Below are 27886 nucleotides of genomic sequence, written 5' to 3' on the forward strand. Positions count from 1 at the left end.
GCGTGGAAGGGAAACCTGGATTTCGCGAATAAGCAAAGGAAGAGGCGACGCGCCCAGGGCAGCGGCGCTGCGGGAGCAACCTCGCAGCAGGGGGAGAGCGGAGGCCGGGGCAGCCGCGCTACGGGGGAGCGGGCAAAGCGGCCGTGAGGGCGGAGGGGCCGGTGCCGGGCCGACCAGGACGCCGGAGAAGCGGAGGGGCCGCCACAGGTAGCGCGGGGCCGGGGCCGGCGGGAGCGAACGGCGTTCCAGTGGCAGGGCAAGCGCCGTGCCCGGGCAGCCCGGGGCGGCTTCGGCCGGGAGCGCTGCCCGGCCGCCGCGATCCCCCCGCGGGCAGCGGGCAGGGTCCGTCGGCCGCCGGGGAGCGGCAGAGGGTCCCCGGAACGGCGATTCGGCGGCGGCGGCGGCGGCGGGGGGCGGTGGCGGGGCGGGCCGGGCCGGGAGGCGGAGCCGGGCGGCGGCGGCGGCGGCGGCGGCGGCGGCGGGCTGGGGCGGCTCAGTGCGCCCGGCTCCGCTCGCCTCCCCTCGCCTCCCCTCGCCGCGGCTCTCCTGCGCCTGGCTCCGGCCCGGCATGGCCGCTCCGCCGCGCCGCCGCCGCCGCGCCGCCGCGCCGCCCCCGCTGCTGCTGCTGCTGCTGCTGCTGCTGCCGGCGATGCTGGGCGGCGGGCCCGGCGCGGCGGCGTCGCGGGAGCCCCCCGGTCCCTGCCGCGTGAAGACGGTCACGGTGTCCACGCTGCCCGTGCTCCGCGAGAACGATATCAGCTGGAGCGGCGCCCCGCCGCCCGCCGCCGCCGCCGCCGACTCCCGCTTGCTGCTCTTCGTCCGCAGCGAGCTGCCCGGCCGCGTCGCCGTGCAGGACGACCTGGACAACACCGAGCTGCCCTTCTTCACCCTCGGTAGGCGCCCGCACCGCTTCCCCCGCCGCGTCCCGTCCCGTCCCGCCGATCCCCGCCCCCCCCTCCGCAACCTCCCCGGGTCGCGGAGCATCCCGGTGCGGGCAGCCGGCTCCGGGCTGTCACCCTGCTGCGCCGGGATTTTTGGTCACCCCCCTTATCACGGACAGCCTGGTTGTGTTTTGGAGCTTTCTAACGCTGCCCTTGCTGCACCCTCGGTTTTTGTGGGGGTTTTTTTTGCCTGCCTGGGAGGGATGTTTTAGCAGGGCCTGAGGGCTGCTGCCTTTTAAAAACCCTGGGAGTAAAGCGTCTCCGCTCAGGCTGTAAAGTGATGGGTGCTGCCTCTTGTGCTCCAACTTGAACGCTCAGCCCTGGAGGAGGTACCACCGAGCCTGGGGGAACGGGAGAGGCTGTTTTTCCAGCCAGAGCCTAATTTTACAAATGCTTCGTCTTAATTCTCGAAGCTCTCTCCTGCTTCACGCACAACTCCAGTGCCTGGGTCTGTGGCGAACGCCTGCAGACTTTCCTCCTATCTCAGCTTTTGTGGGGAGGGGGATGGGACTAGAAATAATTCTCTTGTCGTACTTTTGTCTTGATGCTGGATCCTGTTGTCTCAGATGGGGTGCCCGAGCTGCCTCTTGTCACTTTTATCCTTTTCCGTGCCTTAATCAGCCCGGGGATCCTCCAAGGGAACTGCTGAGAATGCCGTATGGACAGCGTGGTGTTTACTCTGCCAGGTCACTGAAGGTTTTTTGTTGATCTCTTCTTTATCCATTAGCTTTCTTGCTTCTCGGTGTCTGAACCTAGGATAATTCAAGTACCTGCTTAACTTCGGGTCTGAGACGCTGCTTGACACCGCTGGGTTGTGACTTCCAGTGCATCGCCCTGCGTGCACCAGGCGTGTCGAGGTGTGCCCGCAGGCAGGCTGACCTGGCGGGCACCTCGCCACAATTCCCTTCCCTTCCCATACCTTGTGGAAGTGACTGCCTTTCGCTGGGCGCGATGTGCCAGAGTAGGAAGATGACTGTGTCTCCCAGTCATCTCAATTTACCTTCTGTGAACCTTCCTTTTAGCAAGCGCCTGTAATAAGTGAGTTGACGGTACTTCTTGAGCCTCTTGGGTTCTGGCTTTACCGTGTGGCTTCCTTAGACACGGTTGGTCAACCGCAAAAATCTCAAACAAACCAGATACTCTGTTTCAAGCAATAAAAGTGAAAAATCAAAGGTTTGATGCAGTAGGAATGACATTTACCTTACAGTGATTAAAAGTAACAAGAAGTTTCATGGTTCACCGAGTCGAATTTTCAGATTAGAGTACAGTTTCTTCAGGGACTGGGTGTGAATTGCGCACTGATCTAAATATATCAGAAGGCAAAGAAACCCCTCTGTGTGTAGCTTAGGTAATAGCTCAAGTTGGAGGAGAGAAATTTGTCTTGATAGATCAGAGACATGGTCTTGTATAGCAAATCCTATTTCTGTGAGTGACTGCTGGTAAAGAGACCATGTCTTGGGTCTAAAAAACTCTCTTGCTTGCCTGGGATATTGGTTATGTGTGTACTCTTGAATATGTAGCATGTCTCTTGCAAAACTGTGTTTTTGTTGCTGCCCCTTCATGGACAAAAGACCCCAAAACGTCCCCTCCTGTTCCCCTGGACCCACAGGCGTCGGGCAGATCAGAAGATAAATGGGAACTTTGCCTATGGTGGGATGGCTTCATCACCGTCCTGAAATTAATCAGCACGTTGCCTCCAGAGAAGGTACAACACTTGTCCTTCCCCAAGGTCTAGCTCATGAATTGCTGTGGATGCTCTGATATTTCAAATTTGTTGCGTTTCTTCCTGTCTCCTGGTGTGGCAACTGAGTCTCGCTCGCAGTTAACTCTTTTATAGGTGAGTGCTGTAGAGGACTTCTGCTGGCTCGTTTTTCTAGTGCAGGAAGTAAGGCTGGAGTTTTCTATAGTGTTTTTTTCCTCTGCGTCCTTTTCTAAGTTCATCGGTGTTGGGCACCCGAGAGCTGCTGCTGCCTCGTAATGGGCTCTTGGAGGTGAAAATCACATTACATGTGGGAGGTCAGTCGAATGGCTTTGGAGTGACTTGGGGGCAGGGATTGCTTTAAACAGGGGCTTCTCTTTGCCATAAGCTTCGATAGCCCTTATCGTTAGCTGTTTTCTGATGCTTACATGTATTCATGCATGTTGCTGAACATGTTTACTGGCTGTCTGGGCCTGAGCTCAGGAAGACACGTAAGAGCTGACGTCCTGCCGATCGCAAATGCATTGAGGGCTCCTAAATGTCTTTGAGTGCAGGCTCTTGCTGCTAGCAAAGACCGCTTTCTGGCCTCATGGGGGTAAGGATGGGGTAGGAAGACCTCCTAAAGCACATACCTCAGGACAGCCACCCTGACTGGCATCCTGGAGGGATTTTGGGGAGAGGAAAAAAAAAACAAAACAACCCAACCGAAAAACATGAAGCAGGCAGAGCCAAGTCCTGGTGCTGATACTACAGACTCTGAAGTGAAATAAGGTGAGAATAAATTGAGGCCACCCCGTTCTGCAGGGCTCAAAAGTCTTTCCAGACCAGGAAGCACGAAATAAAACATTGCCTTGCTTGGTGGCGATGAGTTTGTTTAAGCACTGTGGCTAAGGCCGGCAGTCTGTAGTCCTGGGCCTGCTCAGCAACTCCCAGCTTAGTAAGTCTTCTGACGCTGGAGTGGTTCCTGTGCCTCTCATCGCTCCTTCGCGTTAAAGGAGGGTGGGGGATCTGTAGCTAAAGGCTGTCAGGTGCCAGAGCCTTGTCTGCAGCAGTGTGAAACTTAGAATCGCAGAACCATTTAGGTTGGAAAAGACCTTTAAGATCATCAAGTCCAACTGTAAACCTAACACTGCCAAGTCCACCACTAAACCAGGTCCCTAAGTGCCACATCTTCTGCTGGTTCTTTTTAAGGGCAGACCAAGTTAAAATAGGCTGAGGAGATAGATGCTCTGAGTTGGTGGCTGGTACAAAGCACATGCAGTGCTCTGTGACCCTTTTCTTTAGAGGATTCCTCCTTCTAGGGAGAAAGCAACTTTTTCTGTTCCCTGACAATATGAGATTCTATTCACTTATACTTAAGCGCATAAAGCGAGAGCTTCCAGGGTTGCACCCCTGCCTGCAGGGAAGCCTGGTCTGCAGGAGCTGCTGCATGACTGAGACAAAAGGAGAACGCAGCGCTAGGAAATCCCCATGCAGCTGGCCCCCTGGCCCCACGGCGCGCTTGCAGCAGGAGCAGCAGCAGGAGCAGCAGCAGCCGCTCGCTCGCCTGTGTGAGCCGTGGGTCACGAGTGGCGTCCGGGAAGTGTGCGGGAGCCCACTGGGAGGTGGTGGGAGCCTGGAGATGCTCCGCCAGTAGCACCTGCTCGGCCGGGGGCCCTCTCTGCAGTGGGTACAGCCTGCACACAGCCTCCTGCGAGCGGGTGGGGAGGCCAGGAGGGAATGGTTTCATCCTCCCCGAACAGAGATAGAAAACTTTGTTTCCTTGTTGCATCCTTCCTGGACTGCAGCAGGGGGACCTGCCGCTGAAAGGCTGATCGGCAGCTCTAGTTTGCTCGGCGTCCCTTCTTCAGCAGGGTGTTTCAGTTTCTGTATTTCCTACGCCTCAGTTTATTTTCTCTCTCTTGCATTGGAGACAAGAAGGATGTTTCTCCCCCCACCCCCCAGTTACATTACTATAAAATTACCCAGCAAAGCACAGTGGTGGCAGGAAATGACAAATGTAACTTTGCCACCAGTGCATTATGAATTGCTGTGCATCCCCTTTCCTGAAAAAGCATCCTGCCCTTTCCCTAACCTTGGATACAACTGATGCTTTGCGGTATTTTTTTTTCCCCCCTCTAATTCTTCTAGTGTTACGCTGGCAAATGGTGCAGCCTATCATTGACTTTATTCTTGTACAATGAGGTCTCTCTAAGGTATGTATCTTGATTTAGTCAGCAGCCATGTGTTCTGTACAATAGCTGCTCCACAAGCAGCGTAGCCTGCTTTAAGTGCAATTCAGGGAATGAAGCAGTTAGCTTCCGAGCTAATTTAGATGAGCTCTGTCTATGTGTGAGCAGATATATATATAAAGGAGAGAGAAGGAAAGAGGCAGACAAATTTTCACCACTGCTCTTACCCGGTAGTGGCTTACATAAGAACAGTTTACTACACACTTCTCGTAAATGGCTTTAATGGATGCTGTTTGACTGGTGTCTGCAGTGCTACAAGGTGCTTTGTTTTGGTGGTTGTCAGGAAAGGTGCTTGTGCAGCTACATTACCTGTGTCCCCCCTGTGCATGGCTGATCATTACCCCCTGCTTCTCGAAGCTGGGCAGCTCCTCCATCTCCAGCAGTTCAGTGCCACTTCTTTTATCTTCTTTCTTAACTTTTCCTGAAGCCATCTTGTAACTTCTCTTTAGGGTAAGAACGCATTAAAATAAGGGAAGGCACTTAGTTCCCTGCGGATTGTTTGAATTTACTGCTTTTTGTGAAAATGCTTGAGCAGGGTTTTGCCACCCTTGCTTTTTGTCAACAACTCCCATTTTTGCAGAGCGGGGTGGCGAGGCTGGAGGGTTACCCGGGGAGCGCGGGTGCGACGGAAGCTTTTTGGTGCCGCTGTTCAGAAGCACCGTTCTCTGCTTTGAGTTGGCCTGTGAGGTCTGGAGCAGCGTTGTGTGGGTAGCAGAGGGAGAGCGTGCCTGGCGTGAGACCCTGCTCATCAAGGCACAGCACCTAAGAACTGGGTTGCTTCTGCAGAGAGAAGCCGATGAGCAAAGTTTGGTTTCAACACCTCCCTTTTCTGTTAATGGCCTCCTGCTAGACTTGCAGAACTGCTCTGCATATATGGCCAGAGCTTTGGTTAATCAAGTGTTAGGGGGTTTTTTGTTTATTTTTATTTTTCTGGCTGTTCCCAAGGTAGTACAAGGAGTAAAGAGTCACATCTTCCACCAGCCAAAAAGCCTCAGCGAGGTGGTACAGTGAAGATGAGAGGTGTCGGTGGGCTTCTTGGGATAGGGACTGGGGGGGATGTAGACCTGAGAGTGGGGGCTGCTTCCCGCCCGCTTCATGCCCATCCACAGCTGTGCGTGGCCATGGGTCTGGGCCAGGTCCCTGGTGGCGGGGGCTGCCTGGGGAGGGTATAGGAAAGGGAGAAAACCTTCTGGTAGCAATTTCCTCCCCTCCTTGTATGACGCTATATGATTACTTAAGCTTTCCAGGCCGTTGGGTTCTTGTAGTTAGAAAAGGAAGGAAGGAGAGCCTGGCTTGGGGTGGGGTTGTACTGGTGATGTGGGTCCTGAGCTCGAGATCTGCCCGCTGTGGTTGCAGGAGAGGTGAGCTCTGTAACACCCAGAAAGGCTGTAGGCACAAAATGCCCATGAAAATGTGTCAGTCCTCAGATGACTGCTTCCCTCCCCAAAGGCAAGGTTGAACGTGGCTTGTCCAGCACGGTGGAGTGTGGACTTGCAGGGGTTTTGCTTCATCTCGGATATTTTCTGGGGTGAAAATCCCAGTTAGAACTGGGAATCTGTAACTGAGTGGCAGGCTGTACTCGAGGAGTTGCTGCTTTCCAAGAGTACCCGCGTTGACCAGCTAGTGGCAACAGAAGATTAACTATAGAGAGAGGAGCTGGTTTTCTGCAGCTGAACTGTCAGGCTGGAGTAGCGGGAGGAGGCTGGCGGCTGGGGATCCCCTCTGCTCCCCCCCTTCCTCCTGTGTGATGGCAGCGGGTTTTCCATGATGTCGGTGTGCCAGAGACCTTTATTGCTCTTCTGCGGGAAGAAAAAATGCTTTTCTTCAGAATTAGGTGGGGATCTTGCATTTCTCTGTGGGGGCTGGGGAGGTGAGTGACCTCCGAGTGCCACCAGGCAGATAGACGTTACCTCCAAAACTTGCTGCCTTTTCCTTTCTAAGCCCTAAAAGTGTGAACCCTGGCTGCGTGATGGACAAGCTTTTGTGCTGCCTCCGTGATACGGTGCTGATGTGCGGTGTTGGCTGGCTGTGAAACTGGGCTGAGCCCTTTGTGTAACAGGACTTCAGGTGCGGGACTGGCTGGGACAGGAGGAGAATAGATTGATGCTACTTGTGGGAACGATGAGGTATTGATCTTATGCTGCCTTGACATATATGTTAGCAGTTGCAGGTGGCTTGAGAAACACCTACCATCACACCAAAATGCCTTGTAGAGTGTGGGGGTAGACTGGGGTTGGAGGCTGAAAGGAGAAGTGAGGAAAATAGAAATGCCTTGATTGAAGCCTTTCATCATCTGTAATGCCCACAGTACGGCTCGTATCAGGAGTGTCCTCCTCTGGTTGCAAACATCTGAAATGGGGGATGATGAACCTTGGCCAGCCCCTGCTGCTCCCCAGGCCTGCCGCTGTCACTACCTGTGGGGTGGGTGACGGCATCGAGCAGAGATGCTTCTTGTGCGTAACCAGCTTAAGAAATGGTGCCACTTAAAAGAATTGAATGCTTGTGCTGCTGCTCGGGTCTCAGCTAATGCAGTTAAGGTTTCCAGTGTCCAGACAGTATGGAGACACTTAATGGTATTGAAGAAGCAGAATGGCATGCGGAGGGGACGAGCAGTGATCGTGACTGCCTGCATCTGCACTGGCTGGGTGAGGCTTTCTGGTTGTCTCCCGGGAAGGGGGCAGGTGGGGAAAAAGTCACAGAGTAAATGATTTTGGCCCATCGATCCCTTTAGGCATCTTCCCTGTGTGCTGTGCAAGAAGCACTGCTCTTAAATGCATCCAGTGTGCTTATCCTGCTGCGGTCCGGGGAGGAAAGAGGGATTCCTCGCAGGAGGTTGGGCTGCGACTGCCTGCAAGAAGATGGGGCAGATAAGATTTGGAGCCAGGGCTCTGCCTGTGGGCAGAGGCGGCTGATGGGGAGGAAGAGAGAAGTATGAGTTCCCCTCTGTTTCTCATTATCTGTTCCCCACCAGTCTTGCACCCCTCCCTCTGTGCTTCCACCTCTCCCGTCTCCGTGCAAGACAAAGTCTGTATGAAACCGCAACTGGCTTTGAAAGCAGCAGCGAAAGGGGAGAAATTTTCCATTAGCAGCATCAGCAGTAAAAGAGATTTTTTCCCAGTCACCTGGTAACTGCTGTATTTAGGAAGATTACTGAGCTGATGGTGTTGCTCCCAGGCACATGGAAGGGAGTGATCCTGTTAAGAGGGGGAGGCAAGGACCGGCGTGCATGGCCGCACGCAGCACAGTCTGCGTGGAGGTGAGCTGGTAAAGGTTAGCCGTGCATCTCTCTGCAGGGAGAGGAGAGCCGCTGCGCTGGAGAGGGGACCCGCTGGGCCTCGCACCTCGCGTGTACCGTCATCTGCTCTTCTAGTGCGCGAGAATGAAGCAGAAATTACATCGCCAGCTGCACTAATGAGCTGCAGCGGGGGGAGCGGAGTGCGGCTCCTCGGGGCTGGGCGCTTGCCCGTCCTCGAGTGGCGGAGGGAATACCTCCCCTTTGGGGACAGGCCCGTGATTTTGGTGCCCGATACCTTTCTTCCTCCGGGTCTGATGGGATATGCCTACTGAAGGGTGCTGCCCTGGCTGCAAAGAGCCTAAGTGTGAATGTGGAACCTCCCTCCCAAAAGCCTACGGCCCCAGAACCGCATAACTGGGGTGCAGGGTCTGGAGACCCCACGTTTGCTCCTAGCCCTGCTGCTGGCCGTGGGCATCCTCACAAGAGTTCACCTGTGCTGATACCTTCGAGACTTTTTCCTTTGTCCTCTTTTTCCTTTTTCCCCTCCCTTATATCTCTCTGGGGTCAGCAGGGTGGCCTTGCCCTGCAGCTGGCTCTGCTGCATGAGCTGGGCTCCCCGGCCAGCCCGGAGGGCTGCTGGCTGCTGAGGTACTCGCCTAACGTGAGCTGGCGTTGCAGAGTGTGCCTGCGGCAGCCGCAGTCGCAGCTGTGTCTGTCCCAAGGCCGTTCACAGCCTCTATCCTTCCCTTGCTGCTCTTTCTGGTTCTCGAGCGATTGGCGTTCCAGGGAGCGCAGTGCATCCCTAAAATATGGGATCAAGTGACAGAAGATAGGAGTTGGCAACAGCATAGGATTTTTTTTTTTTTTGCCTCCAGCCAACTGCTCAGTAACATCAGCTTCTTGACGCACCGCTCCCATCTCAGCAGCATGCCGTGATGGCAAACATGGGGCAGTTTGTGTGGGGCAGCAGGGAGGAGGGCTGGAGCAGAGCGTGTTCCCTGCAGCCTAGGACCAGGACCTGCTGCTTGTCTGCCCCGGCTGGGGAGCACTAGGTCCGTGTGCTGAGGCTGAGAAGCCTCTACCTCTGCTCACGCTTGCCATGTTGCTATTGCTCTTGCTGCCTGGGGCTCTGACGGGAGCTGGGGTAAAAGTTGATGCCACTGACCTAATGAATTACTCATGCAGCATGCACCCAGAATGAGATCTGCTCTCTCGGGCAGTTTCCCACTCAGATGGGCTTCCCGGGGTGAAGGGGCTCCCACGGCAGATGCTGCCAGTTGTTCCCACCTCAGTCTCAGTTACTCAGTGCTGCCTTGCACAGGCTGCTCTGTGGGCGTAGAGGGAGATGGAGAACCCTTCACCTTGGCTTGCTGGGTCTGAGCAGTCACCTGTGTGGTGGGTTCAGCATGGGTGGTGGCCCCGGAGAGCTTTGGGGCTTGTTGGGACATCCTGATATGTCCCTTTTCCTTCTACCCCCATCACACTTCTTTCTTGTCCTTTGTACCTCTCATCTGTTTAAATTAGAGGGGTTTAAACTCTTTTTTGTGCCCTGTAATGTGCCCAGGGAATTCCTTCCAGGCTTCTCTGAAAGCCTTCTTGTTGGCATCACGCTCCTTGTTCCTCCACCTCTAATGTCTTGGGTAATCTGGACAGAGAGAGGTGCCCAGGAGGAGCGAGGTGTTGGGAAGGTGATCCAAAGGTGGATGCACGTTCCCCTCCCTCTCTTCCATGCCTTCCAAACTGGGCAGCCCATGGTCAAGCTGTGGCCACAGTTTCACTTGTAGCATTTCAAGCATCAACTAGGCTTCCAAAAAAAGTAGAAACCGTTTCCTTCCCTCTCTCCCAGGAACAGACAGGAGTTTGCAGGAGAGACAGCCCGAGCCAAAGCAGCGTGCTGGGCTTTACCTCCATGTGCCTGGGCCTTTTGCTGGTTCAGGCTCCGGTGTGGCCTGGGATCCCCCAACCCCAGAGCCACCAGCTGAATGCGGCAAACGTCTCCCATCATCTTCTGTCTGGAGGAGGTGCTCGAGGTGGGCAGCTTGGGGTCTCCCAGGGGATGCCAGCACTGGGTACCACTTGATTAAGGTAGGCTCAACTCTCGGGAGCCTCCTGGCCCTTGCCAGGAATGGCTTTTGGGACAGGAGGCTGTACGGTAGGTCCAGCTGAAGAGGAAGGATGCTGTAGAGGAGCCAATCACAGCAGTGGCATTTTGGGAACCCGACAGGTATGTTTGGGAGTGAGACGTTGCAGGCTGAAGGCATGTCCAGCAGCGATGACGTTGGCCTTATCTGTGCAGGCAGGTCCTCGCCTGCTGTTGCTGGAAGGGCTCTGGCTGCTCCGTCTACCGTGTTCACATCAGGGGCTTCAGCATTTTTCATCCCCCGCAGAGCGGAGGGAGGGCTGTAGGGGTGCATTCGTCACCTGAAGAGCCCCTGGGCTTCAGCTGAACTTTGTGTTCTAGCAATAAAACCGCGCTAGGAAATGTGTGCTGTAACAAAGCCCATGGATATAATACATCCGTATCATACTGTACCTTTCATCTTGAAGGATTCCCAAGGAGCTTTACAAACTCGGTGTGCTGCAGCCTGCCAGGGTGACTGAATGCTATCAGTAAAGGCTGCAGTCTAATCTCTGTGGTAGCGCGTCACCCCCCCGCTCCCCCTCGCAGGGGGAACTTTATGAAGCCTGATCTCGGACTAGCGCTGCACCGGGTGTTTTCCTCTAAGCCTGAGTTTCTCAGGAGAAAAAGGAAAACCATGTAGTTGTTTGCTATGCAAAAGCAGCGAAGAAATATTCTTCCTGGGGCAGTAGGAGTGGGTGGGAATTACTTTCGCGCAGCTTCAACAGCTTTGGATCTTGGCAGAAAAAGCGTTCGCAGGGGAACGTGCCCTCCATGCAGCCCCAAGAAAGGGGATAATAAAGTTTGAGCACTTGAGAAATTGCTTCTGGGCATGAGCAGGGTGGCAGTGTTCAGCTGACAGGCACGGGGGCTGCTGCCGGGGCAGCTCTTGGGAGGGAGACTGTAAATATCTGCCTGAAGGTGTGCAAACCTTCTGTCACCCAATGTCCCCTTCTCTCCCTGCAGAGACAGTCCCTGAGGCAGCTGATGGCGTGTCCGTGTCCTGCAGCTTTTGGGAACATCTGGGCTGCTGCTGCCTCCCACTGCCCGCAGGGTGGGAGCAGGGAAGGGCGATGCAGCCCTCTGCCTCCGTCACCCGTGGTGGTCCCCAGCTCCAGTTGGGTTTATTTTCATCTGCTCTTGGCTTTTCTGGAGCTGTGGGGGTGGTGGGAGGCATCTGAAGCTGCTGTCGATGGTGGCAGAGCCTAAAAATCAAAACTGAAAGTGGGATAAGGGGCACTAAACGAAGCTGTCATCAGAGGCATATGCTTGAAAAGCAGAGGTTAGCTCCAGTCTATTTTTGTTTGGAGTGGTACACACTTAGCTTGTTTTGTTTAGCAGTTCATTTATGGGATGTATTTTCCCATCCTGTGTAGCTCCTTGAATGTATGCTATAAACAAACTGTAAAATCAAAAGCAGCCTTTACGTGTTCCCATTAAATGCATGCTGGTGCACGGGAGATCCAGGGTGCGTGGTGCTGACAGGGCTGAGGTGCCTGCCAGCCCGAGGTCCTCGGTTAAGGGGGAGACACCACACCAGCGAGGGAGGTTATTTTGTCATGTTTGAGTAGGGGAATTGCGGTGGGTGTCCCTGGGATGGAGCAGGGACACCCCAAAAGCACGCCAGCCTTTTTGTCCATTTACTTTTGCAATTGGAGGCTCCAAGCCTTCTCATGCTCACCCCCGAGGAGCGCAGGTGTTGCCACCTGCAGCTCCTTTACCTTCTCTTCCTTCCCTAGGCCCCACTGAGATGGTTCCTCAGGTCACCAAGAGCGGGACGTGGTGTGGGTAGCGTAATTCATGGATCCTGGCTATTAAGAGCCTTTAATATCGACTGAATTTCAAAAAGGCAATAGAGGTTTGTGGTCGTTCTCACTGTAGCTGTTGCAGTTGCGTGCCTTGTACGGGATCAACAGCCATGTATTTCTCGCTTTGATTTTTCTGAGCGCGATCAGAGGGGCTGGAAGTGTATTTAATTAAATAGCAACAGCCTTGCCTTTTAATACAATTCAAGAAACCGGAGCTGCTTGAAGACACAAACTCCATTACATTGCTTTACATCTTATCACATCCCAGCTCTTGCTGTTTCCTCCTCTTCTGTTCTTTGCTCTCCCCAGACAAGCAGCACAGTTGTCCTTACTGTGTTCCTGGCTTCTGCTGCGTCGGAGGAGGAAATCCATTATCCGGTGGCATGGCAGCTGGGAGGGAGGTCGGGGACGCTGCCTGTAGGGGCTGCTCGTAGCCAGCTTGGGGTCTTGCCGGAGCAGCAGTGTGCACGACAGACACGCTGCTCCTCGTTGTACTCAATTTTATTCTGCTTTTGTAGCAGCTGCCTTTGCTGCTTAGCTGACAAGCTGTTCTTAACATGCCGTGGCCCAGCGGCGTGCAGGAACAGGGAGAAGAGCTGGGATTTGGGCAGGATGCAAGCTCCATGAGCTGGAGGTGCGGGGATGCTGCCGGCCTCCGCTTCTGCTCCGCGGGAGTGCGTGCGCTGCCCAAAATCACGTGTGCTGCCCAAAATTGTGCGTGCCGGGGGAGGTTTTCTCTGATGCCTGGGCTCGCTTTAAAGACTGTTGTAAAACCTTTTCCCTCCTTGCCGATGAAGGGTTTTACAGCGTGTTGCAATGAGCCACTTAAATGCAAAACAGGAGGAAAAAATCCTGTTTGCAGCACTCCTCCCAGCTGAGCTGGCGTGGCAGCCCGGGGCCTGCGCTGGGGTGAGATACGGGGTGTTTGTAGGGGATGCTGAAGAAAAGTTGAGCCTCGTGAGCCCTTTGCAGAGCAACCCGTTGGTGTTTCTCCTGTGGCATCTCCCAGCTACGTTGCCTCCCCAAAACCATGCTCCCCGCTGTTCGGCAGGCCTCTCTGCCAGTTTGGGGCGTGTCCTAAGTCACGTAAACCCAGTATTTTAGTAGACCTTGGTCTCCAATGCCTCTCTCCAGCACGAATGCTGCAAATTTGCCCGTGGATACCTGGTCCACAGCTGAAGCAGCTCTGTGGTCACCTCCCTGGGAAGGGTGTCCCAAATCCCCCGTGTCCCGCAGCCTCTCTCTGCAGGGCGCGGGAGTGGGATGGCAGCTCCCCGTCCCTGCTAGGGGAAGGGGTTTGGGCTGGGAAGGAGGGTGATGTTTTTGCTGTGGCTCAAAAGGAAAGGGTTCTCTGTGGATGCGGGGCTACGGTTTTTAATCACTGCTTGTTCTGATCCTCTCTCTACAAAACTGCTCTGAAGGCACCTACGGGCAAACCAGCAAGTGTTAATATTCTTCTCCTTTTGCTGTTGTTGGGTGGGGGAAGAATTTAGATTGAAGAAAAGCTGTTATTTGTAGCAGTGCTTCTCGCCTTGGCCGTGGCAGCTGGAAGGCAGGTGAGACCTGAGCGAGAGAAAAGGTGCTCTGGACCTGGCTGGGGAGCAAGCTGCAGCTTTAATTTGGCTGATGATGGCCATGCAGCATTTCCCCAGTCTTCTCCATGCTCTCGTTCTTCCAACTCTATGCAAATATTTGCAGCAGTTAGGGAGCTGCCCAGGAAGATTTTTATTCCTGGCATGAACTGAGTTGGAGGGAAAGGTTGGGCTGGGAGCATGGTCTTACAGGGGACACCAAGATCCACCCTGTCCAGCAGCCTCTGCTGCGGTGGCCAGCAGAAGGTGAGGAACAGGGCACGAGTCCCTGGAGCATCCCATGGAGGTTTGCTCCTGCATTCCTGCGGGATGCTTGGTTGCACATAGCTGCAATAAGCCTCTGTGCATCCTGACCGAGCTGAAAGGGTCCCACAGCAGCTCCTGAGGGGCTCCTGCATCTCCCTCCTGCATCTCCATAACGTTGGCCTCTCTGGGAAGTCCCTCTGTTGATGGGGATGCTGCATTGTGCCGTGCACAGACGGGCTGCGGTGAGGGAAGAGGGAGGTTTTTCTTTGAGGTCTCACGGACACGCCGAGTGCTGACCAGGGGCTGGCGCAGAGGGAGGGATGCTTCTGTTAATTAGCACTAGATGAAAGGAAAACTTGTCTTTATTCAAAGAGCGGCTTGTTCCAGTTTCATCGCAGCCCCTCAGTTCTGAGCTTTAAAGTTCGGCGTATGTGTGAACAATAAGTTTGGAAAGATGTTTTGAAGCTGAAATCGCAGCATTGTTATGAAAATGCTGAAGGGGAGGTGTGACACTGTTTTGAAGATGAAAGTATTTTTACAGTCTTAAACTGACACATAAAAAAAAAAAAAAGAAAATAAAAATAAAAAGAGAGCTGTCTTGCACGAAAGACAGCTCTCAACAAGACTTTCCCTGACCAGAATCAAACGTGACCATCCCCGAAGATCGGTGAAGGCACTTTGAGGTGCTACTGGCTTTGGCTGTCACGTAGGCACCCTTGCGTCTATCATGGCGAAGCGAGTGGCTCCTGTTGGTGTTACTGGTATGTGCTGGGCAGGGCGAGCTCCCGGCGGAGGGAGCGGTGGGTGCCCCCTGCCCCTCTGGGTGCTTGCTTTTCTCCAGGCAGCTGATGGAGCAGCAGGAGGAGGGCGTGAGAGGAGATGTTGATGGAGCATGGACGTGTGCTGGTCCCATCCTTGCTGCCCAAGTGATGCCCTCACCACTTCTGACCCCAGCAGTGCTTGCTGCTGTTGGAGTTGGTCTGTGAAAACAAATTTTTCACAGCTGTTTAGCAAGCACCTGCATAATGGGTTAGCCAAGTGGCACCCTCTCAATGAGGAGTGAAAGGGGAGGCTGGAGCTGGCCACCTCTGGCACCGGCTCTGGGCTGTTCCTTCCGTCCGTTCCCCAGGGCTCATCGGTTCGTGCTGTTTCGGCTCACCCATGGGCACCGGGGGGCAGAGGCTGACCACGAAACACCAGTATCGAGAGGGGGAATGGCCTGGTGGGTCTGGGGACTTCTGGCACCTTGGGCTCTCTCATGTCACAGCATCTTCCAGCGACTGGCTCCCCCGTCTCAACGTTGCATCTCGCTGGGTTAAGCTGGGGTCCAGCCCTGGCTGCTCGTGCATTGTCTCCTGCACAGAGCAGCCTCTTGCACCCCATGAAGACGCAGCATGCAAGAGGGTGTCCAGGGTGTCTAATGAGGCTGTGCTAAGTGCAAGTCCCCTTTGCCAGCTGCCTGCAGCTCCTCTTGGCCGGGATGGCAAACAGCACTGTTGGTCACTCACCTGCCACCTTTTCTTGGGATTTTCTTTTCCGTGACCACCTAAATGCACCAGCTTGCGGTGATGGCTTTTTTAAATTCCCATTAAGCTCTAGTTTCCATTGTGCTCTCTCAGATACCCAGGGGCCTCTGAGCACCTGCCCTATAATTAAAAGCAATCTATTACGATGTCTGAGGGGGCCGTGTGAGTTACAGGGCCACGAGCCCTGGTATGCTGCAGAAGAGCTGTCAGGCAGTTCCTTCGTTAGAAAATAGACACCAAAAATTCCTCTTCCGCCCCCAACTTTGTCTTCCTGCCAGCCCTGGATTCCAGATTTATTTAAGGGTCTTTTCTTTTGGGCTCGGGTAGGTGTGGAGCATGTATTTTTTGCCATGTGAGTCTGACAAGCCCTTGGGGAGGATGAGTGGGTGTCTTGAAGCATTAGGGAGAAACTTGGCAAGTGCTTCAGCTCCAGGGATCTCTTTGCATTTTTGGCTGCATCTGCTTTTTTATCCTGCTGCTCTTAAACTTTTCTGAACCAGCAAAGTCACACCCCAGCAGCGCTGCCATCCAGGAATAATGCTGCTCCCGTTCCTCGAAGGCCTGGCCGCAGAGAGTAGATGGTTTCTGTCGTTTCTCCCAAGGGTGCCAGCCGATGGATGGTGCTGAATGGGACAGCCCTGGGGTCCCTCTGCCCAGCACTCCTGAATCTGAGTGTTAACCGTGGATAGGCATGGTCTAGCCTCCTCTACATCATGGAGGACGATTCTCCACTCTCGGAGCTGGGATGGAGATGGGCAGGAAGGTGCTCAGAGCTGGCTGCACAAAGGGGCAGCCGTACATGGGGTGTGCATGCCATGCTTGGGTGTTTCCCAAAAGAAAGAGAGGCTCTCCTGAGGCTCTTCGAGGTGGTGTATTTCTTGTTGTGTCTTGTTCCATGCTCCCAGCTTGGTTCCTGGCCTTGTATATGGGATTTGGGATCTGGTTTCAGGAGGTGAAAGCAATCTCTTAGCTGTGTTGGAGGTTAGGGGGAAAGGCTTCCCTCCATGATCTTTACTGTAGTGCAGTTAAAGGAAGCATACATGAGTGTGTGGATTCATCTGGTGGAAAATACAGGGCTTTTGAGTCCTTCTGGGATTGTCGTCTTGGCTTTGCTGCTGACTCATGAAATGACCTTGACCGAGTGAGCGCACCTCCCTATACCTCTTCTTATCCACTGTTTGCAAGGGCCCCGGGGTCTCCCTGCTTACGTTACCGAGGTGGTGTAAAATTCCTGCGGGGAGGCTGTGCCGGTGGGTGGGAAGGAGGGACCCTCTCGGCTCCTTTCCTGCTACCCTGCCTGCAGGCTGAGGGTGCATAAAGAGCTGAGGAAAGGGGACCAGTGGATGAAATGGGTGGGTGGAGGAGCGGTAAGTGGACTTGACAGGCCAGGATCTGCTGCTTCTCCAAGCCGGGGTAGCTGCTGCCCCATGCACTTCTCTAGCTGACAGCTTTCCCTGCAGCTCAACAAGTGGCTGAGCAGCGGGAGAGCAGGATGCTGCTGTCCAGTCCAATGGCTGTAACACGCCGTCCTGTCAGGAGCTGGAGTTTTCTCTCTGCTTTAGTGTGCTAAAAATGATCTGCACAGTTGAAAGTTCCCCTCCTCTCCCCTGCGTGCACACGCGTCTCCTGATCTCCGCGAGAGAGTGACAGCTTCTCTAATTAGGCAGCCGAGGAGGTAACCTTAGCAACTCCACGCTGGTGCTGGGGACCATCTCTGGCTACCCTAGGAGATAGCGTGTCTCGCGTTCAAATGGCCTCTCTCGAGGACAGGAGAGCTCGGGCTGCCTGCACGCCCGTCCTCCCTCCTTGACACCATTTTGCATGGCTGGTGGTGTCTGCCGTGCAAAGCAAGAGCTGGCACAGAAGGACGCACCTACGTCTCATCGCTGCTTGCTCTGTTCTTGCCGATGCGCAGGCTGGGTGTGCTACCTGCCGCAGCTTTGGGGAGAATTGCTCTGGTGTCAGATGGGAACTGGTGCAGAAGGAGATGCCAAGCCTGCTTCTGCACTGGTGATGTCTGCTCTGCTGTGAGGGGGGGCTTGGGGCTGCATCGGGGAGACTCTGGAGATCCAGGAGAGCAGGAACCTGCCTTCCAGGAGCACAGCATGGGTCACACACTTGGCTTGTCCCATCTCCTTAGGCTGCAGGCGGTGGGAGCTGATAGCCTGGCAGCAGAGCAGCGCTGGCCGGGGCTTGGAGGGTGGTTGCGAGCGCAGTAGTGTCTGTGTTTGCTGCAAAATGACCGCTGGTGTACTGTGCCCTGGGAGCTGGGAGCCTCCCCGTCCCTCCGTCCTCCCCGTCCCTCCGTCCTCCCCGTCCCTCCGTCCTCCCCTCCTGGGCTGACACAGCGGCTGTAGCACTGAGCACTCACTTAAAATCTGAATGTGCCTCCTGCCCTGTGGGCTGGAAGGGGCCTTGGCTACTGAAAAGAGTGCTCAGAAATACTTTTTTATAGCAGCTGGGAGTGAGCCAGGGTGAAAATGAGCTAAGGCCGCTGAAGGGAGATAAGCTGAGACGTAAACTGTGATTTTCTGCCCTGTGAGCCCTATGCATGGATTTCATCTTTTAATGGAAGTGCAGTAAATAAAAGCCATTTTCACAATAAGCTGAGCAACAGGTCATAAGCGTCTGAGCCACTGAAATTGATAGAAGCGAGCTAAGCGTAACAAATCTCCCAAAATTGCACCAGACTCCACTTGTATCTAGTCCGTTCCTGCATCTCACCAATTATAGCAAACGGCAATTATTTCTGAGCCAGAGCTTTCTCTGAATAAAACCTCAGTCAAACTGCAGATGCTTTATCTTCTTTTCAAATAGATTTGTACCGGAGGAAAAAACCCCAGTGGGGAGAAATCCCATTTGAAGGGGCTTTCCCGAGCAGTGTTTGCAGAAAGAGTAGATGCTGGACACGCATGGAGGCGTAAATTTGACCAATCCATAGTTTGCTGGCTCCGGCTAAGAGGGGGATTCAGGGGGATGTCAAGCGCGTTCCCTTTCGAATGTCACTTGTGTCTTTGTTAGGGTGGAGCGTGGGCTGGGGATGTGCTGGCGTCAGCTGTCGTGGCGTGACCTGCTCGCTGCTGGGATGCTCCTGTTGATGGGGGTCCCCGTGGAGCATTGACTTTTTCTCTCTCTTCCAGTTAGATCCAGTAAGTGACTGTCTCTTCCCAGTCCCCACCACAGGGCTCCGTGCTGGTACCCAGCAATGCTTCTGGGGTGTAAAGCAGGCTCTCAAGTCCACACTCAGACTAAATGCGGATGCTTTTGTCCCATATAACCTCTGTGCTTTTCTTAGAAACATCTCTGCCGCAGAGATGTTGGGGATGCACCTGCAGCAGGGATAGCATGTGGGGCGAAATTTCCTCATCTTTGCACCAGTTTGTCCGATTTGAGGGGATTACCTGGGTATTTATTTGGATTTATTTGCAAGCGCTTTTAAGGAGGCACTCATTTTATGCGTGGAGATGTGGCACCGCTGGTTTTACCTGCTCAGTCTCCAAAGTCGAATAGCCTCGTCTTCACCCTTGCTTCTGGGGTCACGGGGTTTGAGCAAGACGTCCCCAGTGCCGTACAGACCTTGGGGCTCACGGAGGAGGGTTGTGCAGGTGGCTGTCAGCGTGTACACGGTCGCTCCTTGGCCAAATGGCTGTGCTGAGGTAGGAGACGTCTCAGCCCTGATGTTTTTCTGTACGTAGGAATTAAGTGCATTGTTTGGGATTTGTTGGAAGTGTGTTCCTGCTGTTAGATGCTGCTAGATACGCTGACGAAGAAGTGCCACAAGATAGCGGGTGTATGAAGCTCAACTGGCTTTCTGATTGATGTCATTAGTGCTCCCTACTGAAAAATCCCTGGGAAGCTGGACGCTTTCTGTCTCTGGATTTCTCCAAAAGTTTTAGCTGAACAGCTTCTTGGTAGGTGCATGGAGGCTGCTAATGTGGCACCCTCCTGGGTCCCTGAAAAAAATTGCAAGGCCTTAAATTGCCCAAGGACTGATTTGTCTCTCGTGGTGTTGTTAGCAAAGTGCATCACTCGGGTATTTTGCAGTGCCTGGAAGCCTGTGGGACGGGACGGGGAGGCTGCGTTGCCACGGCCCCGGGGCCGCTGCTCGGTAAGGCTTTCCTAGCACGGGTGAGATGAGAAATCACCAACTGGGAGCGATGAGCGTTGTTCAATGATGCGTCCTCCCCTGTCATGGGGGAGCAGAGTTTGATTGATTTACTCTGTGTTAGCTTCACATGAAGAAAACTGTTGTGTTTTTTTTCTTTTCCTTCTACCTTAGACTTGGGAATATACCCCCCCCCCCCCCCCCGTCGGAGGGTTGTTAATGAAAAGCACTGAACCAGCTTCTCTTCAATTTAATTTGCTCGCATGAGCGGGCAGGCCCTCCCCCCCTAAACACCTCCCCAAAATGAATGTCAAATATTTGTTGCAAGGCTTCCAGGGCTGCCTCCAAACGGGCTGCGCACGCGATCCTGCCTGCAGATGTTCTCCATAAACTTTGCAGCTTGGGGCTTGCAGGCAAATATATATTTGTGTGTTTTGTGTGTGTGTATATATGTGTGTGTGGCCGGTGTCCCCTTGTCCAGTTTGGAGAAGGAGCGTGTGCGTGTGCAGTGTCCTCATGGGGGTGGTTTCTGGGGAAAGCAGCCCTCGGAGTCAGCGTGAGCCCTATTTCTCTGCTGAGGCAGCAGGCAGAGGGGGACACGCATTGAAAAGCAGCAAAACGCCGTATTTCAGACCTCTCCTGGGCTTTCCTGGCACGGGGAGGGGAGGGTTGGCTGGCGGTGGCTCTTGGGGTGATGAGAAGGGCCGGTGTGGCTGGCCACTGGCTGGGAGATGGAGATAAAGGGTCTGGATGGGCAAGATCTCGGCACTGGCCAGGCTGCAAGCGCCTGTTTTGCAAAGTCCAGAAAACAATATGAAGTCTATGCCTTTCTGTGCCCTCATGCCTTTCTTTGGAGAGCTGTTGCAGCTTGATAATTAAATTTCAGGTGTTCCCTGAGTAGCTTTTTCCTTCCCACATGCACGTGGGCAGCCCCACCATCAGCATCTCCACTGCCGTGGGACAGCACAGTCACCAGATTTGGAGCTGGTGACAGGCAGCCCTGCTCCCTGCGGGTACCGCCGTGCTGGCTTATCTGTTATCAGAAGCAAGGATGTGATCAGGCTTCGCAATCTCCTTTGCCATCTCTCTGACATCTGAGGCACATCTGGCTCTTCTCTCCTGGTCCAGCAGCAGCCAGGGCTCTCGATGCATCCTGCCTCAGGGATGCGGCTTCATCATCCACCTTTGGAGTCTCCTCTATCGGCGGTATTGGAGGCAAATCAACTAAAATACAGGATCAGCGTGGTTGTTCAGTACATCCACCTTCCTCTGGTGAGCGGTTCGGCACGCAGAACATGTTCATTTACTTGCCTAAACAGAATTTCATCGCCTACCTCCCGCGGTGCGTAATGAATCCAGCCGGAGACGCGTGACCCTCGTAGCCACAGCAAAGCGAAGCTCCCCAAGATCCTCCGCAAACTGCAGCTTGCTCTTTGCTTCTTGCTGCGTTTCCATAACGCAGTTGGCCCCCGTGAACCTCTTTTCAATTTGGGAAGCACCGTCTTTGTTTCCTTTTGCCTAGCCAGCTGTAATCCCTGCCTGGCTGTGCCCCTTACTGGGCAGCCGTTTATTTTCCTTAATCTTTTATGAAGCACTTTTATCATAAGCCCTCTGAAAATCCGCTGAAATTAGACCCTCTAAATCACCTTCATCTATTTTAAAGGCTTTCTTTTGCAGATAATACTGCCAGGTTGCTTAGCATGCCTCTTTTCCACCATCCCTTAAGGAAGTTACGTTGCCTTGACCTGTTCAGATTATACTTTGCTGGTTTCTATATTGGCTGACCCCTAATTAGACTCTCAGTGAAGTTCCTGCTCTCCTGCAGTTTGCTATTTAGCTCTGCGGTCCTGGAGTCATGGTCTTCTGCTTTTTAAAACTGAAATAATAATTAAAAAAAAAAATACTGCAGCTGTTTTACTGTTTGCACAGCTTTCAGGAAAAGCATCCAGGGCTTGGTGGATATTGTGGGAATTGTATTAGTGTTTGGTACAACTCTGTACCTGAGCTAAGAAGCCTTTTCAGGTCTGAAGGACTGAAATTAGCTTGGCAGCCAGGATGCACAAGTTTTGCTAAATAGCTACAACTTCTGAGAAACCTCACCATATGCCTCTGATGAAGCTTTCCTGATAGTTCATGCCTCATTTGATGTGGAGGGGCATTTTTTCCTGGAGGTGCTGACCCCCATAAGATGGGGATCAGCATCTCCAGGATGCTGGAGAGAGCCGGGGATGAGCCGGCTGCTTGCAGACAGCAGTCTTAGGTCAGTCCTTCTGTACGCAGGGAGGAGGGAGGCTGGTGCACAGCCCGGTGCTGTGCTAGGGAATTATTATTTTCTTTCTTACAGGGTAAAAGAAGACCATTCTCGAGGCTCATGGCTGTGGCCTTTCCCTGATGTGAAAGCTTGGGGAAAAATAGCATTGGTTGACCAGCTCTCTGTATTTGGGAAAATAAGGCTATTCAGAGCAACGCTCCCACCTTGAAGGCTTGGGCAGAACTGTATCCAGCAGCTGGAAGCTGCAATTAGGTAAATTCAGGCTGAAAATGAAGCCCAAATCCCAAAATGAAATTAGCTGGCCACTGTTGGGCGGGCAGTAGTGCTGCGTGATTGCCGTGATCTCTGCTGCCTGCGTCTTCGGGAACAGCTGGTTTCTGGAAGAGCTGCTCACTGGCAGCTCTCTCCCGTACTCCAACTGCTGGAAGGCTACAACAGCCCATAATATTGCTCTTTTTTTCTGCTTCCTACGAATAAAGCAAGCTTCTTCCCGGGCTTCTCAGGAAGGGTAGGACACGAGAGAGATGTCTTTGAATAGAAACATCTGTCCTCCCCTGCATCCCTCCTCCTTCTCCCCCATCCCCTCACTCCTTTCTGCAAGGTTAAATGCCACAGCAGAGAAGGAAATTGAGTTTTGGTGTCTGTGCTCCCAAAGGCTGTTCTCAGCTGGGGAAATGCATCATCCCGCTGGGCTCTTGTGCTAATCCCTCCTGGGATTGCTTGCCAGCTGGGAGACAATGGCACAGACGGAAGGAGTTGCAGCCAGTGCTCCCGGTGTCCTTGGGTCAATGGGATGCTGGTCCCATCATGCACTTATAATGGAGAGGATAGCTCTAGAAGCAAGGATTTATTTACTGTGTCTGGCCTGGCAGGGGTAATTTGGGATTGCAAGGAATAAGTAATCAGATTTCCATTTTCTGAAGTAAAAATGTATGAGTCTGTTTCTTTGTTGTTGTTGTTTAGAAGAAAAGAAACCTTGCACCCTGCACAACGGGGTGGGCCGTATATTAAAAATAGAGGTTAAAGCCTGGAAGCAGACCTACAGAAGCCTTGCAAGAAAGACTCCAGGACATTTTCCCCAGTACTCTCTGGGTGGAAGAGCTATTCACCCTAGAGTGGGCTTGCAGAGAAGGGAAAATCATGCTGTCCCCCATTCTCTCACCCCCAGTCTCCTTTCCTGTAGGACTCAGTGAATTCTTCCTCTGATCGTGCAGGTTGCCATCAGCTGATGGGAGACTTTACCTTCTGCATCTACTTGGTGGGGTGTGGATCAGGCTATCCAGAAGATATCCTCCTGCTGAAGTCTTACACTTCCAGTTTTGGAGATTTGGCCTGTTTAGGAGACTGGTTGACAGAATCCCTTGGGAGGCAGTCCTGAAGGGCAAAGGAGTCCAGGAAGGCTGGACATTCTTCAAGAAGGAAATCTTAAAGGTGCAGGAGCAGGCTGTCCCCATGTGCCGTAAGACAAACCGGCGGGGAAGACGACCAGCCTGGCTGAACAGCGAGCTTTGGCTGGAACTCAGGAAAAAAAGGAGAATTTACGACCTTTGGAAGAAGGGGCAGACAACTCAGGAAGACTACAAGGAGGTCGTGAGGTTATGCAGGGAGAAAATTAGAAGGGCCAAAGCCCAACTAGAACTTAATCTGGCTTACTGCTGTAAAAGACAGTAAAAAATGGTTCTATAAATACATTAACAACAAAAGGAAGGCTAAGGAGAATCTCCATCCTTTACTGGATGTGGGGAGAAACATATTGACAAAGGATGAGGAAAAGGCTGAGGTACTTAATGCCTTCTTTGCCTCAGTCTTTAATAGTAAGACCAGCTATTCTCCGGGTACCCAGCCCCCTGAGCTGGAAGACAGGGACGGGGACCAGAATGAAGCCCCCATGGTCCAAGGGGAAACCACTTAGACACACACAAGTCCATGGGGCCAGATGGGATCCATCCAAGGATACTGAGGGAGCTGGCAGAAGTGCTCACCAAGCCACTTTCAATCCTTTACCAGCAGTCCTGGCTCACTGGGGAGGTCCCAGTTGACTGGAGGTTAGCAAATGTGACACCCATCTACAAGAAGGGCTGGAAGGAGGATTCAGGGAACTACAGGCCTGTCAGCCTGACCTCGGTACCGGGGAAGCTGATGGAGCAGATCGTCTTGAGTGCCATCGCATGGAACGTACAGGACAACCAGGTGATCAGGGCCAGCCAGCATGGGTTTAGGAAAGGTTTGACCAACCTGATCTCCTTCTATGACAAGGTACCCACCTAGTGGATGAGGGGAAGGCTGTGGATGTTGTCTATCTAGACTTCAGTAAAGCCTTTGACACGGTTTCCCACAGCATTCTCCTGGAGAAACTGGCTGCTCATGGCTTGGACGGGTGTACTCTTCGCTGGGTAAAGAACTGGCTGGATGGCCGGGCCCAGAGTGGTGGTGAATGGAGTTTACTCCAGTTGGCGGCCGGTCACAAGCGGTGTCCCCAGGGCTCTGTGTTGGGGCCAGTCCTGTTTAATATCTTTATCAATGATCTGGATGAAGGGATCGAGTGCACCCTCAGTAAGTTTGCAGATGACACCAAGTTGTGCAGGAGTGTTGATCTGCTTGAGGGGAGGAAGGCTCTGCAGAGGGACCTGGACAGGCTGGATCGATGGGCCGAGGTCAATTGTATGAGAGTCAACAAGGCTCAGTGCTGGGTCCTGCACTTGGGCCACAGCAACCCCATGCAACGCTACAGGCTTGGGGAAGAGTGGCTGGAAAGCTGCCTGGCAGAGAAGGACCTGGGGTGTTGGTTGACAGCCGGCTGAATATGAGCCAGCAGTGTGCCCAGGTGGCCAAGAAGGCCAATGGGCAGTGATCGTGCCCCTGTACTCAGCACTGGTGAGGCCGCACCTCGAATGCTGTGTTCAGTGTTGGGCCCCTCACTCCAAGAGAGACACTGAGGGGCTGGAGCGTGTCCAGAGAAGGGCAACGGAGCTGGGGAAGGGTCTGGAGCACAAGGCTGATGGGGAGCGGCTGAGGGACCTGGGGTTGTTCAGCCTGGAGAAAAGGAGGCTGAGGGGAGACCTCATCGCTCTCTACAACTGCCTGAAAGGAGGCTGTAGAGAGGTGGGGTCGGTCTCTTCTCCCAGGTAACAAGTGATAGGACGAGGGGAAATGGCCTCAGGAAAGTTGTACCAGGGGAGGTTTAGACTGGATATTAGGAAAAATTTCTTTACTGAAAGGTTTGTAAAGCATTGGAACAGGCTGCCCAGGGAAGTGGTTGAGTTGCCATCCCTGGAGGGATTTAAAAGCCGTTTGGCTGAGGTGCTTAGGGACATGGGGTAGTGGTGGGCTTGGCAGTGCTAGGTTAACGGTTGGACTTGATGATCTTAAAGATCTTTTCCAACCTATACGATTCTGTGATTCTATGATCTCGTGCTGTGCTAACGAAGAAAGATGCATCAAAGGTCTCAGTTTTCAAAGGGGGGGAATCGAGCCCACGTTACCCATCAATGCATGTGTGTATATGCACGTGCATATACACACATGTGTATGTGTTTTTATATGTGTATACAAAAAAGCCTATTTAAACATGTTGGCTAATGCATTAAAAATAATTGTTATTGGTTACACAAATTACTAGCAATATTGCTATGGCTGTATTACAGCCTAAATTTTCACTTGATTGCTACCACATAATTTTTAGCAAATAACCAGAGCATTCTAACTTAAATATTGATGTAGCATCCTTTTAATAGGCAAAAGAGGTAATTATAATCTCCTTGGATAATAGGATAGCTTCTACCTACCAATGTGCACGTAATGCATTTTGCTGATTTCAAGCAGGCTTCAGAGATCTGCATTTTCTTTAGTGGTAGTTCTGCAAAGCTTGAAAAAAAACCTTCAGCTGGGGCAACAGGGAGGTCTGGAAATGGGCAGATGAACACACGTGTCCTGGTCCCATCCTTCCTGCTGAAGTTTTTACAGGGTTGTTTTTGTCTGGGATGAGTTTGTCCGCGGGCAGGGGATAAACTCTGAAATAACGTGCAGACTTCAGCCCTGCTCCGAGCACGCCGGTGGCTTGGTTTTAGGATTAGTGGCTGAGTGGAGCTTGTGGCAAAGCAAGCGTTTCTGGCATGCTGCTGGCTTTTACAAATGAACTCCCAATCTCTTGCAGCCCCAAAACCTGAAATCTTCTCGGGGCTGCCTTCCAGCTCTGCAAATTGAGTTTTGTGCATGAGTGGCAGCGAGTAACTCCAAGCTGCTGGTGCTGCTGGGGTCACGGGGGCTGCAGGCAGCTGGTGCTGGGCACAGGCAGGGGTTGGCGTTAAGTTGTCTTTGGTGCCCACCAGCTCTGCAGCATCTGCTTCATCACCTTCCCCTCCAAATACCCCCCATGAGTATTCATGCTCCCCATGAATAGTGGGGTGCATGGGGAAGGGCAGGAGCCAGAGGGGTTTTTGTTTCTAGCTTGTCTGTGTTAAAGTTTTCTTGGCCCAGTTCGAGGTTTGCAGCGAGGCGTTAAAAGTGGCTTTCAGCGGCTTGGATCTTGAATTGGTGGAGTGAAAGCTGGCAGCTCTGCATTTGTTCTAATTTTCAAAGTGAAGGGATGGGTGCTGTGCTCGGCTGCGGGAGCCGCTGCCGTTGGGGTGTGCAGGGGGAGGGGAGGCTGGGCGAAAATTTTACCCAGATTGACTGCAGCCAGGGAAAGGAGTTGGGATGCAGAAGGTGCCTGGGATGGAGGCACTGCCTGTGGGTGGGACGGCTGGCTGCCTTCACGCTGCCTGCTGACAGTCGCAGTCCAGGGGGACGTGGCACGTGTGGGTGAGCTTGTGGGCTCTCCCGTGCTACCTGCCGCTCTGAGAGCGAGAGCGAGCGGTCACAAAATGTGCATCGTAAATTCATCCCCTGCAGCATCCCCTACTGCTCCAATCTTGGAGGTCCGTGGCTTGGCGGGTCTCAGGGGCATCCAGCATTTGCCAGGGAAGCGTTTCACAAACCAGCATCTCCTCTGTCCCCCCAGTCCCCCTCATGATCCCTCCCTTCTGCGACGGATGCTGATGGGGAAGGAAATCGCAGCTGCAGAATGAGCCGCGCTGCTGTACCTTGCCATCACCTAAACTATACTTTTTTCCTGCTCTCGCTCGCACCCTGCCTCTGATGACTGTAGCAGGGAGAACGCCTTGATTGCTGACAGCTTCTCAGGAGTTGCGGCACAATTGAATCAGTTCCCTTTCAGTGCATAGAAGCCCTTCAAATTGTAATCACAGGCCATTCTCCATCTCCGCATTGTGTTCCGCAGGCAGCTGCGAGCCAGCGCTGTCCTCCTCCTCCCCAGAGCCCCCTGGGCCGTGCTGGTGCAGATCCCCTCGCCCTCACCCCCGGCAGGGCTGCTCCTCAGTGGGTATTTGCATGCTCCCTGCGAATAAAAATTGTGATGGAGTGGGCTGGGACAGCGTGGCAAAGCCAGCAGGAGTGGGTGAGGTGGCTTCTGGGGACAGCCAGCACCAGCTGGGTCAAGGGCTGTGGGTTAGGGATGCTGTGCTTGTGCATCTGCATCCCTTTCCCAAGTGGAGGGGTGCAAAGTCCTGGGCTGAAGGCAAAATGAGGGTGCTGCCGGGCTCCTGTCCCGCCTGCCTTGCAGCCCAAGGGAGATGGATGCAGTGCTCGGAGCTGTAATGCTGGCTTTGAGGTGGGTCTTCTCCTAGGAGCAATCCACTTCCTAGTGCTCTTCTTTTTCTGTGGGAAGCCCCAGGAATGAGCTGGGGGCAACCACCTCCCGCTGCCCAACCCATCTGACTGAGTAGAAACCAGAAGAGAAAGCAGAAATGAGCCTCCACAGTCCTAGGAGCAAAACCATCTGCATCTTCCCCTGCTGCTCTTTGGGGTGTCCCAGCGGGGCCTTGAAAAGGTGACCAGGAGCCAGGCAGGGTTGGCGTGGTGACACCTGGAGCAGGTAGAGTTCCCATGGGGCAAGGAAACGACAGCCCTGCCAGTGCCTCGCGCTGGTGCCATGCAGCTATTTTATCACCATGTGTTGGTGTTCCTGCCCCATCAGCCGAATTTCTGCTGCCTTTGCTCTCTTCTTTCTCTTCCTCTGACCCTTCACTTTCTTTGTGCTGCATCTTTTTTTGCC

At 53.4% G+C, this 27886-nt stretch overlaps 1 protein-coding gene across 1 annotated transcript in view; it reads left to right on the top strand.

Annotated features, from left to right (window-relative positions):
* The first annotated feature begins 502 nt into the window (after positions 1–502).
* Positions 503–27886, top strand: part of ASTN2 (astrotactin 2) — a 365413-nt gene continuing 338029 nt past the window's right edge. The window contains exon 1 of the mRNA XM_072883508.1: positions 503–893. Coding sequence (XP_072739609.1) covers positions 569–893 — 325 coding nt within the window. The 5' untranslated portion in view covers positions 503–568. The remainder of the gene's footprint in view (positions 894–27886) is intronic.

This window comes from Ciconia boyciana, chromosome 18 (genome assembly GCF_034638445.1).
Source record: "Ciconia boyciana chromosome 18, ASM3463844v1, whole genome shotgun sequence".
Taxonomy (NCBI): Eukaryota; Metazoa; Chordata; class Aves; order Ciconiiformes; family Ciconiidae; genus Ciconia; species Ciconia boyciana.